The 15,301-nt window shown below is 44.2% G+C and overlaps 1 protein-coding gene across 1 annotated transcript in view; it reads left to right on the forward strand.

Annotated features, from left to right (window-relative positions):
• Positions 1-15,301, forward strand: part of LOC109869926 (urotensin-2 receptor) — an 81,270-nt gene that overhangs the window by 7,326 nt on the left and 58,643 nt on the right. Inside the window, exons 2-3 of the mRNA XM_020460239.2 lie at positions 826-1,553; positions 1,729-2,110. Of these exons, the coding sequence (XP_020315828.1) occupies positions 826-1,553; positions 1,729-2,109 (1,109 nt within the window). The 3' untranslated portion in view covers position 2,110. The remainder of the gene's footprint in view (positions 1-825; positions 1,554-1,728; positions 2,111-15,301) is intronic.

Genomic DNA, 15,301 nt, shown 5'->3' on the forward strand with positions numbered 1-15,301 from the left:
TCCAATTGGCAAAATGGGTATAGTGGTCCAAGAAACTGGTCGATGGATCAGCTAACAGTCCAATATGCTCTAGAAAGCTAGCAGGCCACGATTAGCAGAATGGGCCTTCAGAGGACGTCACGTCTGAGGAGCCTGTTGGAATCCTCAGGCAGATTATGTCGGTATTCCAGTCGTGAAGGATCGGCGGGGTTCCATGCCCCGTACCGGCAGTAGAAGGGGTATAGTGGCAGTAGAAGCAGTAGAAGGGGTACCAAGAAAACATTGAATGTTTCTGAATGGCCTGGTTAAAGTTGAACAGCAACCAATTTGGCCGAGCTTGAAGAATAAAACATAAATAATGTGCAGATATTGTACAATCCAGGTGTGCAAAGCTCTTAGAGACTTACCCAGAAATATTCACAGCTGTAATTGCTGCCAAAAAGGTGATTCTAACATGTATTGTGAATAAATGTGAATACTTACATAAATTAAATATTTATTTATTTCATGTTCAATAAATGTGCAAACATTTCTAAAAACATGTTTTCACTTTTTTATTATGGCGTATTATGTGTCGATGGGTGAGATTATTATTTATTTAATCCATTTTGAATTTAGGCTGTAAAACAACAAAATCTTGAATAAAGCCAAGGGTTATGAATGCTTTCTGAAGGCACTGTATTTCCCATTCCTTTCTTCCCATAACCTAAAATCAACATAATATACATGGAACATCTGTTGTTGCTGCAAAAATGCAAATTATAGATATAATTGAATAATAATGATTGATAACACTTCCCTTGCTTATCTCTCTCTGCTCTCCCATGCCCCGCTCCCCCTCCATAGCGATGACCACTGTATCCATGAAACCCCTGCTGGTCCTGGTGGAGCGGATCCCCAACGCCACCGACCCGCCTTTTGACTCTGCCCCTTCCTCTCCCGAAAACACAGCCGCCACCTTCACCATAGGCTGTATACTCTCCCTCATGTGTCTGGTTGGCGTTTCCGGAAACATCTACACCCTCGTGGTCATGTGTCACTCCATGCGTTCCGCAGCGTCCATGTATATTTACATCATCAACCTAGCCTTGGCGGATTTGCTCTATCTGTTGACCATCCCGTTCGTTGTCTGCACGTACTTCCTGAAAGGCTGGTATTTTGGCGATGCTGGGTGCAGGATTCTGATCAGTATGGATTTCCTGACGATGCACGCCAGCATTTTTACGCTGACCATCATGAGCACGGAGAGGTACTTTGCCGTGCTGAAACCGCTGGACACAGTCAAACGGTCCAAGAGCTACCGCAAAGCCATTGCGGTGCTTGTATGGGTGGCTTCCCTGGTTCTTACTTTACCCATGATCCTCAGGATTCAGATGATGATGGTAGGTAGCAAGGCCATGTGCCAGCCGACCATCTCTCCACTGTCCTATAAGGTGTACATCACTTTCCTGTTCTGTACCAGCATCGTGGCTCCGGGGATGATCATCGGCTTTCTATACATCGGTCTGGCTCGCACCTACTGGATCTCTCAGACAGAAACCTTCAAACAAACCAAGAAACTACCAAACCAGAAGGTCAGTCAATCAAACTAACTATCTCTCTGCCTATCCATCATTTAGATATGTCAAAGGAATATCCTTTGGTAAAACAAGTGAATGTGATTGATTGCTGTAATCTTGTAAATCCCTGTCCAACAGCTCCTCTATCTGAGCTAGTTCTATCTCCATCTTGTATTTTTCTATTCTCCAGGTCCTCTACCTGATCTTTACCATCGTCCTGCTGTTCTGGGCCTGTTTCCTGCCCTTCTGGATCTGGCAGCTCCTGGGTCAGTTCCATCCCTCCATCGACCTCTCCACCAAGGCCAAGCGCAACATCAACTATCTGACCACCTGCCTCACCTACTCCAACAGCTGCATCAACCCTTTCCTCTACACGCTGCTCACCAAGAACTACAAGGAGTACCTGCGGAAGCGCCAACGTACCTGCACCGCGGGCAGCTACTTCAACCGGAGGAACCGGTTCCAGCGCTCGCCCAGGAGGTCGCTGTCGTCTAGCAGCCAGCAGTGCACGGAGAGTTTCGTGCTCACACACACGCCGTCACAGCGCACCATGCACAACAACAGCCTGTGAGGTAGGAGAAGAGGTTCTGGTCTTGGTCTTATTGGGGCATTATCTCCACATGTCTGCTCATTTATAGAAATGAAAAACAGTGAAGCCATTTATAGTGATGTATGTCTGATGGGGTGAAAGAGTGGTGTTGTTGTGTGTAACTACGGCGAGGTCAGCCTGTGAGATAGGTCTAGTAAACAGACTATGACATAGGAGGTCCATGCATAGTTTGGGCAATTCCCCTGATGTTATCGCACATCTCTCCAAACATATTCGTTCCCATGGGAACTCCTTGTGCTTTACTGTAATGTAGACTACATCACGTCCGGTTGGAGGGAAGGCTGGTGTTTTTTGATTGGTTTGGCATGTGAATGCATAGTTTGTTTTAGTCTGTTTTTAGTCTAATCTATGTCTTCGTATTGTTTGATTTAGCATTTGGATTCAAGTTTTTATCCACATCACGGTTAGCCCTTGTGGCTGGGACTGCTCGAACCTGACCCGAGCTTGGATCCTATTGGCTAGCAGACTAGCAGTGCTAGCCTACCTGGGTGTTTATACATGGCTGGGCCCAAATGTGACAGGTGTGAGGTAATTCCCATGCAAGAGGAAAGAAAATCGGGGGTTCATCTGCCCTATATGCATCACCATCATGCAGCTTCAGGAAGAGATTCTCCTGTTGTTAGCTCAGCTGCGGTAGAAGCAGGACCTGCTATCAAACTTCACTGACAAAGCTGCATCCCGGGAGAATTGCATCTCGGTCTTGAGTGCCTCCTACAGTCAGGGTGCCGATGAGTCGAGCGCCGATCACTAGCCAGGCATAGGAGGTCCTGGAGGGTGGATGTCTGGCTGGTCTACATCTATCCTGGAAGATCAGATTGGGCTATCATACAGTTTTTCCCCAATGGAGGCAGACCTACCGGCTCTGGGAGTCGGCTCTGTTCCTGGGAATTGACTAACGGCTGGCAGCCAGCCAGTAGCTACAACTCCTGTCCATACCACCAGCCTACCACACCTCCTGACGCCATCCAATGCTGCTGGAGCAGTTAGACTAGCTTGGTTTGAGTCAGTTCTGGTCAATAACTCTAATATTGGCACCATCGTCACAAATATTCCAGATTTTGTTGTGTTACAGCCTGAATTCAAAATTAATTCATAAAAAATAACAAAAACTCACCCATATACACACAATATCCTTAAATGACAAAATGAAAACATGTTTTTAGAAATGGTTACACACTTATTGAAAATGAAATTTAGAAATATCCAATTTACACAAGTATTCAATCCCTTGATTCAATACATATTGGAATCTCCTTTAGCAGCGATTACAGCTGGGAGTCTTTCTGGTCTCTAAGAGCTTTGCACACCTAGATTGTGTAATATGTGCCCAAAATTATTTTGAAAATTGTTTAAACTCTGTCAGATTGGTTGTCAATCATTGCTAGACAACTGTTTTCCAGTCTTACAATATATTTTCAAGCAGATTTAAGTCAAAACTGTAACTCTGCCACTCTGCCACACTGGATCATTCAGTCTCCTTGATAAACAACTCCAGGGTAGATGTTGTAACGGCTCTCTTCTATCTCCTCCTCTGACGAAGAAGTAGAACAAGGATCGGACCAAAATGCAGCGTGGTTAGTTCGATACATGTTTAATGAAAGATGAAACGAACATTACAAAAACAAGAAACGGAACGTGAAAACCTATTCAGCCTATCTGGTGAAAACAAACACACTGAGACAAGAACAATCACCCACCAACACACAGTGAAACCCAGGCTACCTAAATATGGTTCCCAATCAGAGACAACGAGAATCACCTGACTCTGATTGAGAACTACCTCAGGCAGCCATAGACTATGCTAGACACCCCTACTCAGCCACAATCCCAATACCTACTAAAACCCCCAATACCACAACACAACACAAAATAACCCCATGTCACACCCTGGCCTGACCAAATAAATATATAAACACAAAATACTAAGACCAGGGCGTGACAGAACCCCCCCCCCCCCCCCCCCCAAGGTGCGGACTCCCGGCCGCACACTAAAACCCATAGGGGAGGGTCCGGGTGGGCGTCTGTCCACGGTGGCGGCTCCGGCTCGGGACGTGGACCCCACTCCAACCAAGTCTTAGTCCCCCTGTAACCCGTCCTTTGATTGGCGACCCTCGCCGCCGACCTTGGCCTAATAACCCTCACCAAGGACCCCACTGGACTGAGGGGCAGCTCGGGACTGAGGTGGAAGCTCGGGACTGAGGGGAAGCTCGGGACTGAGGGGAAGCTCGGGACTGAGGGGTAGCTCGGGACTGAGGGGTAGCTCGGCATAGAAGGGAAGCTCAGCACTGAGGGGAAGCTCAGCACTGAGGGGAAGCTCAGCACTGAGGGGAAGCTCAGCACTGAGGGGAAGCTCAGCACTGAGAGGAAGCTCAGCACTGAGAGGAAGCCCAGTACTGAGAGGAAACTCAGGCAGGTAGTAGACTCTGGCAGATCCTGGCTAGCTGGTGGTTCTGGCAGATCCTGGCTGACTGGCGGATCCTGGCTAGCTGGTGGTTCTGGCAGATCCTGGCTGACTGGTGGATCCTGGCTGACTGGCGGATCTGGCTGCTCCATGCAGACTGGCAGCTCTGGCTGCTCCATGCAGACTGGCGGCTCTGGCTGCTCCATGCAGACTGGCAGCTCTGGCTGCTCCATGCAGACTGGCAGCTCTGGCTGCTCCATGCAGACTGGCGGCTCTGGCTGCTCCATGCAGACTGGCAGCTCTGGCTGCTCCATGCAGGCTGGCAGTTCTGGCTGCTCCATGCAGGCTGGCAGCTCTGGCTGCTCCATGCAGACTGGCAGCTCTGGCTGCTCCTTGCAGACTGGCAGCTCTGGCTGCTCCATGCAGACTGGCAGCTCTGGCTGCTCCATGAAGACTGACAGCTCAGGCTGCTCCATGCAGATTAGCAGCTCTGGCTGCGTTGAACATGCAGGAGACTCCGGCAGCGCTGGAGAGAAGGAAGGCTCTGGCAGCGCTAAACAGGAGGGAGACTCCGGCAGCGCTGTAGAGGAGGAAGGCTCTGGCTGCACTGAACAGGCGGGAGACTCCGGCAGCGCTGGAGAGGAGGAAGACTCTGATAGCGCTAGACAGGCGGGAGACTCCGGCAGCGCTGTAGAGGAGGAAGACTCTGGCTGCGCTGAACAGGCGGGAGACTCCGGCAGCGCTGGAGAGGAGGAAGGCTCTGGCTGCGCTGAACAGGCGGGAGACTCCGACAGCGCTGGAGAGGAGAAAGGCTCTGGCAGCGCTGAACAGGCGAGGCGCACTGAAGGCCTAGTGCGTGGTGCTGGAACTGGTGGTACTGAACCGAGGACACGCACAGGAAGCCTGGTGCGGGGAGCTGCCACCGGAGGACTGGTGTGTGAAGGTGGCACAGGATGGACCGGACCGTGAAGGTGTACTGGAGAGCCTGAGAGCAGGGTTGGCACAGGACGTGCAAGGCTAGGTAGGTACCCAGGAGGCCTAGTGCGTGAGGCTGGCACAATTTTCACCAGCCGACTAACACGCACCTCAGGACGAGTATAGAGCGCTGACCCAGGTGCCATCAAATCCCCGACACGCTCCGTTGGACGAATATCATACCTAAAGCACCAAACTAGCAACTCCCTCATAGCTCTCTCCTCCACTTTCCCCATTAACTCCTTCACAGTCTCTGCTTCACTCACCTCCAACACCGGCTCTGGTTCTGGTCTCCTCCTTGGCTCCTCACGATAAACAGGGGGAGTTGGCTCAGGTCTGAACCCTGACTCTGCTACAATCTCCCTGAGCCCCCCCCCCCCAAGACATTTTTGGGGCTGACTTTCGGGTTTCCCTCTGCGCCGCCGTGCTTTTCTCTTCAACTCCATTCTCCTATAGCCCTCTTCGCACTGCTCCAGCGAATCCCAGGCGGGCTCCGGCACTCTCTCTGGGTCGACCGCCCACCTGTCTATTTCCTCCCAAGTAGTATAGTCCATACTCCTGCTGTCCATAACGTCCTCCCATGTCCATTCCTCTTTTCGCAGCTGTTGCTGTCGCTGCCTGTTACCACGCCACTTGGTCCGGGTGTGGTGGGTGATTCTGTAACGGCTCTCTTCTATCTCCTCCTCTGACTAAGAGGTAGAACAAGGATCGGACCAAAATGCAGCGTGGTTAGTTCGATACATGTTTAATGAAAGATGAAACGAACATTACAAAAACAAGAAACGGAACGTGAAAACCTATACAGCCTATCTGGTGAAAACAAACACACTGAGACAGGAACAATCACCCACCAACACACAGTGAAACCCAGGCTACCTAAATATGGTTCCCAATCAGAGACAACGAGAATCACCTGACTCTGATTGAGAACTACCTCAGGCAGCCATAGACTATGCTAGACACCCCTACTCAAATAAATAAATATATAAACACAAAATACTAAGACCAGGGCGTGACAGATGTTGAATTAATCTCCCAGTGACTGAACCAGGCTTTCCTCTAGGAGTTTGCCTGTGCTTAGCTCCAGGTTTCTTTTTTATCCTGAAAAACTTCTGATTCCTTAATGATTAGCAAACAGGATGCATGTTTTGGAATATTTGTATTCTGTACAGGTTTCCTTCCTTTTACTCAATTAGGTTAGTATTGTGGATTAAGTACAATGTTGTTGATCCATCCTCAATTTTCTCCTATCACACCCATTAAGCTCTGTAACTGTTTTAAAGTCACCATCATTGGCCTCATGTTGAAATCCCTGAGTGGTTTCCTTCTTCTCTGGCAACTGAGTTAGAAAGGATGTCTGTATCTTTTTAGTAACTGGGTGTATTGATACACCAAATGGTAATTATTAACTTCACCATGCTCAAAGAGATATTCAATGTCTGCATTTTTTTCTACCCATATACCATTAGAAAAACACAATTCCACTTTGATATTATGGGGGATTGTGTGTAGGCCAGTGACAAAAAACATCTACATTGAATCCATTTCAATTCAGGTTGTAACACAACAAAATGTGGAAAAAGTCAAGGGGTTTGAATACTTTCTGAAGGCACTGCAGATGTGGCCTTGTGCCAAAATACACCTTTGTTTGTAGTAGGGATTTACTGCCAGCCTGCTGCACTGATGGATGCATTTGATGCTATTTCTGAGTATTTCAAACCTTTTCTGTCATCTGAAGGCCTTATTTCAGGAGAATTTAACCTGGATTTGCTTACCCCGGCCTCTGATGATTTGAAGAATATTTGTCTTGACTTTAACCTGTCTCAACTAATCTCCAAAACTACATGCATTCATGTAAGAAACCCAGCGAACTCCTCGCTGATTGACAACACTTTGAAAAATAGCCCCTACAAGTACTTATTGAGGGTTATCTTTGCTAATGTCATCAGTGATCACTGTCCTATTGCATGTATTAAAGATACCCAACAGAAAAACATGAATCCTTGTATAATTGTTTGTTTTTATTATCCCCAGGAGTTTCATGATATGTAGCTTTCCTCTATCTTTTTTTATTCTATTCAACTAGGCAAGTCAATTAAGAACAAATTCTTATTTACAATGACGGCCTACCAAGAGGCAAAAGGTCTCCTGTGGGGAAAGGGGCTGGGATAAAAAAAATAAAAAAATGACAGGAGAAACACCACAACACGACATAAAGAGAGACCTAAGACAACAACACAGCTTGACAGCGACACAACATGGTAGCAGCACAACATTTTTTACAAACATTGTTAGGCACAGACAACAGCACGAAGGGCAAAAAGGTAGAGACAGCAATACAGTGGCAAGAACAAGTATGTGAACCCTTTGGAATTCAATTTGATCTGATCTTCATCTAAGTCACAACAATAGACAAACACAGTCTGTTTAAACTCGTAGCACACAAACAATTATACGTTTTCATGTTTTTATTGAACACACAGTGTAAACCTTCACAGTGCAGGGTGGGGAAAGTATGTGAACACTTGGATTTAATAACTGGTTGACCCTCCTATGGCAGCAATAACCTCAACCAAACGTTTTCTGTAGTTGCAGATCAGACCTGCACAACTGTCAATAAGGATTTTGGACCATTCCACTTAACAAAACTGTTTCAGTTCAGCAATATTCTTGGGATGTCTGGTGTGAACCGCTCTCTTGAGGTCCTGCCACAGCATCTCAATTAGGATGAGGTCAGGACTCTGATTGGGTCACCCCAGAAGGCATATTTTCTTCTGTTGAAGCCATTCTGTTGTTGATTTACTTCTGTGTTTTGGGTCGTTGTCCTGTTGCATCACTCAACTTCTGTTGTGCTTCAATTGGCAGACATTTTGCATTCTCCTGCAAAATGTCTTGATAAACTTGGGAATTCGTTTTTCCATTGATGATAGAAAGCTGTCCAGGTCCTGAGGCAGCAAAACATCCCCAAACAATGATACATACATTACAGTTGGGAAAAGTTTTTGATGTTGGTGTGCTGTATCTTTTTTCTCTCCATCTTTTGTTCCTTGCAAACAACTCAACTGTATCTTCATCTATCCACAGAATATTTTGCCAGTAGCGCTGAAATCGAGGTGCATTTTTGCACATTTCAGATGTTTTGGACAGCAGTGGCTTCTTCCGTGGTGTACTCCCATGAACACCATTCTTGTTTAGTGTTTTACATATCATAAACTCATCAACAGAGATGTTAGCATGTTCCAGAGATTTCTACAAGTCTTTAGCTGACACTCTAGGATTCTTCTTAACCTCATTGAGCATTCTGCGCTGTGCTCTTGCAGTCATCTTTCCCTTATGGCCACTCCTAGGGAGAGTAGCAACAGTGCTGAACTTTCTCCATTTATAGACAATTTGTCTTAACGTGGACTGATGAAAATCAAAACTTTGAGAGATACTTTTGTAACCCTTTCCAGCTTTATGAAAGTCAACTATTCTTAATCTTAGGTCTTCTGAGATCTCTTTTGTTCGAGGCATGGTTCACATCAGGCAATGCTTCTTGTGAATAGTCAATGTACATTTTGTGAGTGTTTTTTATAGGGCTAGGCATCTCTAACCAACATTTCTGATCTTGTCTCATTGATTGGACTCCAGGTTATTCTAATGTAGTTCGACTGTTTTTTTAGTATAAGACTGTATCATCTGCATATGAATGGATGAGAGCGCTTCCTACTGCCTGAGCTATGTTGCTGATGTAAATTGAGAAGAGTGTAGGGCCTAGGATCGAGCCTTGGGGTACTCCCTTGGATAACAGGAAGTGGATGAGACATCAGATGTTCTGGCTTTACACACTGCACTCTATGAGAGAGGATGTTAGCAAACTAGGCCAAACACCCATCAGAGACACCAATACTCCTTAGCCCACCCACCAGAATGAAATGGTCTACCATATCAAAAGCTTTTGCCAAGTCAATAACAGCACAACATTGCTTAGAATAAAGGGCAGTGGTGATGTCATTTAGGACCTTTAAGGTTGCAGTGACACATCCATAACCTGAGCGGAAACCAGATTGCATATCAGAGAGATTACTTTAGACATCAATAAAGCCAGTCAGTTGCTTATTGACAAGTTTTTCCAACACTTTTGATAAACAGAGAAATATATATATTGGCCTATAACAGTTAGGATCCGCTTGATCTCCCCTTTTAAATAAAGGATGCACCGTGGATGCCTTCCAAGCACTGGGAACCTCCCCAGAGAGGAAATATGGGTTAAATTACGAGCCGTGTTGGTTAAGCCACAGAAAAAGCCAGCAACCTTCCCACTAGCCATGATTGGCTGAGATAATGAGTGGGCTGGACATGCTGAGAGAGGAGTTCGGATTGGTCTGCCATATAGAGGGCTTCTGTCTATTTGAGCTGGTCAGTCTGTGTTGGTAATCCTGTCGACCGCGGCTTTTTAAAATGCATTGTGTCGTGGAGCTGCATAAGTGTTGCTCTCCACTTTCTGGAGGAGCAAGTTTTGAAATCAATGGAATTAGAGTATGATAGCTAAAGAGAAGGAGAAAACACCTGTCTCCGGATTACATCTTCTAAGTAAGGGCAACCGTGGCATGGCATTTGTGACAGGGAGATGCGTCCATCATGCATATTGATGTATATAGGAAAGGATATATAGGAAAATCTAAAGTTAGCTAGCTACATTTTCAGATATTACATGTTTCAAATTTTTAGCAGAAAGTGGTTTCATTTCAAGCTCAAGTGTACTGTTAGCTAGCTAGCCGTTTGCTCTGGGATATGACATGATTTGGCACTGTGTTCATTGTTGTTTAACTAGCTAATGTTAGCTGACTGGCTCGTTAGCTAACGTTAAATTACGTGTGTGATTTAAACGTTGATTGCCTAGCTAGGTTCATTGTTTACCTAGCTAGATAGCTACATGTCTTTAGCTAAAGTGTAGCTAGCTAGCTAACATTAGCTGGCTGGCTCCATAGCTGACGTTATTATTCGTATCCCAGAGCCATTTGCTTTTCTAGTTAGAGCCTAATGTTAGCTATCTAACATTGAACCTAATTCCCAGCAAACAACACAATGTTTTACTGAAGGCCTCTCTTTCAGCGCAAACGGTGCTGAAATACTTGACCACATGCGGGCTATTGCTTCAAATCCTATTATAACAATTGGATGACTTTGGGTGTTTCAGAAAGCAACAATGTGATACGTTGAATTACATTATTACTTTATTCCAATATTTTTGTCATTCAGTGATATTCATTCCCTTAGAAATTTGTCATGGGGCTACCGAGTGGCGCAGCGGTCTAAGGCACTGAGTCTCAGTGCTAGAGGCATCACTACAGACCCTGGTTCGATTTCAGGCTGTATCACCACTGGCTATGATTGGGAGTCCCATAGGGCGGTGAGCAATTGTCCCACAATCGTCTGGGTTTGGCCGGGGTGGGCCATCATTGTAAATAAGAATTTGTTCTTAACTTCACTAGGGCAGCATTTGGAAGTTTGGATGGAAAGCGTGCCCAAAGTAAACTGCCTGCTACTCAGGCCCAGAAGCTAGAATATGCATATAATTTGGATAGAAAACACTCAATTTTCCAAAACTTTTAAAATAATGTCTGTGAGTATAGCAGAACTGATTTGGCAGGCGAAAACCTGAGAAAAATCCATCCAGGAAGTAGGATTTTTACATTTTTTGTAATTTTCTATTGAATGCCTTTACAGTATCCATTGACTTAGGACTCAAATTGCACTTCCCATGCCTTCTACTAGATGTCAACAGTCTTTAGAAATTGTTTCAGGCTTGTTTTCTGAAAAATGAGGGAGTAAGACCAGTCTGAATGACTGGACCCTACAGTGTCTTAGAGCTTTTTCATGCGCCCGACCTGAGAGCTAACCTTTCTTGTTTACCTTTTACATTGACGATGTTATTGTCCGGTTGAAATATTATCGATTATTTAGGCTAAAAACAACCTTAGGTATGATTATAAACATATTTTGACATGTTTCTACAAACTTTACGGATACTATTTGCATTTTTTTGTCTCCCTGATGGGATTGCGTTTGAGCCTGTGGATTACTGAAGAAAACGTGCGAAAAAAAATGTTTTTGGGATATAAAGAGAGACTTTATCGAACAAAACAAACATTTATTGAGTAAATTAATGTCTTCTGAGTGCAACCATATGAAGATCATCAAAGGTAAGTGATTAATTGTATCTCTATTTCTGACTTGTTTAACTCTTCTACTTGGCTGGTTACTGTTTGTAATGATTTGTCTGCTGGGCGCTGTTCTCAGATAATCGCATGGTATGCTTTCGACGTAAAGCCTTTTTGAAATCTGACACTGTGGTTGGATTAACAAGACGTTATTCTTTAAACCTATGTACAACATTTGTATGTTTTATGAATTTTTAGAATGAGTATTTCTGTTTTTGAACTTGGCGCTCTGCATGGATGTTGGCCAGGTGGGACGTCCCACGTACCCTGGTGAGGTTAACGGACTTGCCTAGTTAAATAAAGGTTAAATAAAATGAAAATCCAGATGTAGTTAGAAAACAGTGTATGTGGTGGGTTATGCAAAGTGATGGGTGAAGTGAGAGGCTGTAAAGGAGTACGTAACTGTTTGCAGGGAAGTCAGGCGCAGGAGAGCAGAAAATGGTTAGCAAACGGAGCCCTTTATTGAGGCGAACAAAACACGGGACTCAGAAAACTAAACACACACGGGTTACAATAACCCGGCGCAAACCAGCCTGGAGTACACATACATTTACACATAACAATTCCACACACAGACATGGTGGGAAACAGAGGGTTATATGCAAGACGAGTAATGAGGGAATGCAAACCAGGTGTGCCGGAAAACAAGAAAAAACTAATGGAAAATGAAAGGTGGATCGGTGAAGGCTAGAAAACCGGTGACGTCGACCGCCGAACACCGCCCGAGCAAGAAAAGGGACCGACCTCGGCGGAAGTCGTGACACATGCCTCACAAACATCCATTAATAAATGTAAAGTCCCTGAACTCTGCAAGTGTCTATTGTATTGCTGATAGCCCATCAAGGCTGGATGGCTTCTTTTGTGTTCCAATTTATTGGAAAGGTTTCTAAAACATTTACACCTGGCCCACAGCATTGTTGCGTACTTACAGAACAGTGCATATTCACTCCATTCTCAGCCTGACTCTCCGCCACCAGAAGCGTCTTTCTGTTGTTGTTATCTACTCGGTAACATTCCACAAGTACATTTAATAAATAAAACACATACATTAATTAACTTAGGTCTGGAAAATATGTTACTTCTTTATTATTATTTTTATTTCACCTTTATTTAACCAGGTAGGCCAGTTGAGAACAAGTTCTCATTTACAGCTGCGACCAGGCCAAGATAAAGCAAAGCAGTGCGACACAAACAACAACACAGAGTTACACATGGAATAAACAAACGTACAGTCAATAGCACAATAGAAAAAAGTTTATATACAGTGTGTGCAAATTAAGTAAGATTAGTGAGGTAAGGCAATAAATAGGCCGTAGTGGCGAAGTAATTCGAATTTAGCATTAACACTGGAGTGATAGATGTACAGAAGATGAATGTGCAAGTCGAGATACTGGGGTGCAAAGAAGCAAAAAAAAAAAAAAACAATATGGGGCTGAGGTAGTTGCATGGGCTGTTTACAGATGGGCTATGTACAGGTGCAATGATCTGTGAGCTGCTCTGACAGCTGAGGCTTAAAGTTAGTGAGGGAGATATGAGTCTCCAGCTCCAGTGATTTTTGCAATTCGTTCCAGTCATTGGCAGCAGAGAACTGGAAGGAAAAGCAGCCAAACGAGGAATTGACTTTGGGGGTAAAACAGTGAAATATACATTCTGGACCGCGTGCTACAGGTGGGTGCTGCTATGGTGACCAGTGAGCTGAGATAAAGCAGGGCTTTACCTAGCAAAGACTTATAGATACCCTAGTGCCAGTGGGTTTGGCAACAAATATGAAGTGAGGGCCAGCCAAAGAGAGCTTACAGGTCGCAGTGGTGGGTTGTATATGGGGCTTTGTGATGGCACTGAGATTGACTGCATCCAACTTGCTGAGTAGAGTATTGTTGACTATTTTGTAAATGACATCGCAGAAGTCAAAGATTGGTAGGATAGTCAGTTTTACGAGGGTATGTTTGGCAGCATGAGTGAAGGATGCTTTGTTGTGAAATAGGAAGCAGATTTCATTTTGGATTGGAGATACTTAATGTGAGTCTGGAAGGAGAGTTTACAGTCTAACCAGACACCTAGGTATTTGTAGTTGTCCACATATTCTAAGTCAGAACCGTCCAGAGTAGTGATGCTGGATGGGTGGGGAGGTGAGGGCAGCGAACGTTTGAAGAGCATGCATTTAGTTTTACTTGCATTTAAGAGCAGTTGGAGGCCACGGAAGGAGACTTGTATGGCATTGAAGCTCGTCTGGAGGTTAGTTGACACAGTGTCCAAAGAAGGACCAGAAGTACAGTATATAGAATGGTGTCGTCTGTGTAGAGGTGGATCAGAGAATCACCAGCAGCAAGAGCGACATCATTGATGTGAAACAAAAAATATATACTTTTTTTTGTGTGCATGCGGGACAGACGAAGAGCAATTCTTACACTATTGTTCTAAATTCAATCTCCCTTTTCTTCTTCATTCTCCTCATCCCGTTCATTCAAATTAAATTGTAATACATTTAGTCTCCAGCGCAACAACTCCAAATCGCTTTTGCATGTGCCCCAAAGGGATAACTTGAAACAACATGATAATGGTTAATTAAATAATCAAAAGGAAAAATTTGACTATTTAGTCTAGTGGATATAAGTATTTTTGGCATATCATGTGAAATAGGTGAAATGTTGCATGACAAACAGGTGCTGTTAGATTACAATATCATTTTTCTGCCCGTTTGGAAGAGTGTAACCAACACTAAATAAAATAGAAGTAATACCAGCGAGTCTGGTCTAATGAAACAAAATTATCCAACATTTCGCGGCTTCACAGAATCAGTAGGATATTAAACAAACACTCAAATAGACAACAGAAGCAGGACCCCAAGCGTAGGGCTGAGTGACTCACTAATTCCTGGCTTTCGTTCAAAACAAGTTATATTATAATGCAGGGTTACAGACACATTCTTTCTGATTGTCTTCACCATATACAGTTTCTCTCCTCTTGCTACAATATATATTTGTAAGGGTCGATGCATTTCTTTTGTTAGGGCAAATTAGGTCTGTGATATTGATTTACAAATGTACAACTTTAGAGGTCTTAAGCCTCGAATTTATTGCAAGTTTGCCACTTTACAATAGGACTCAACTCTGAACGCAGCATCTATCGGTCGTCTAAACTTGTGGCACAAATTGGGGGATTTTTATCACACCTAGCTACGCTGTTAGACTATCCTTTTGTAAATTAATGGAGGTGTGAATGTTGAAATGAATGTATTATTTTGTTGGGTAAAGGGTCTCGGAGCTCTCGCAACTAAAACATTTATTATGTTTTAAATATTTATCTTCAATATAATCCTTCATTCAGAAGATTAAACCCATAGGTCTTAGCCCTGCAGCAAATTACATTTGATTACCCAGGTTCAGGTTATAATAATCCATGCCTTCTGGGAATTGTATAAGGTCCAAATGTTATGGACGGTGTTAAAAATGTGGCTGTCAGAAGTATTACAATGGAAATTAACTTTGAATCCGTCTGTCTGTATATTTCAAGACATGACATATAAGGATGCAATGAGATACCCTATTGGTTGGATGATACTTCTCTCATCAGT

The sequence above is a fragment of the Oncorhynchus kisutch genome, linkage group LG25 (genome assembly GCF_002021735.2).
Source record: "Oncorhynchus kisutch isolate 150728-3 linkage group LG25, Okis_V2, whole genome shotgun sequence".
NCBI classification, from domain to species: Eukaryota; Metazoa; Chordata; class Actinopteri; order Salmoniformes; family Salmonidae; genus Oncorhynchus; species Oncorhynchus kisutch.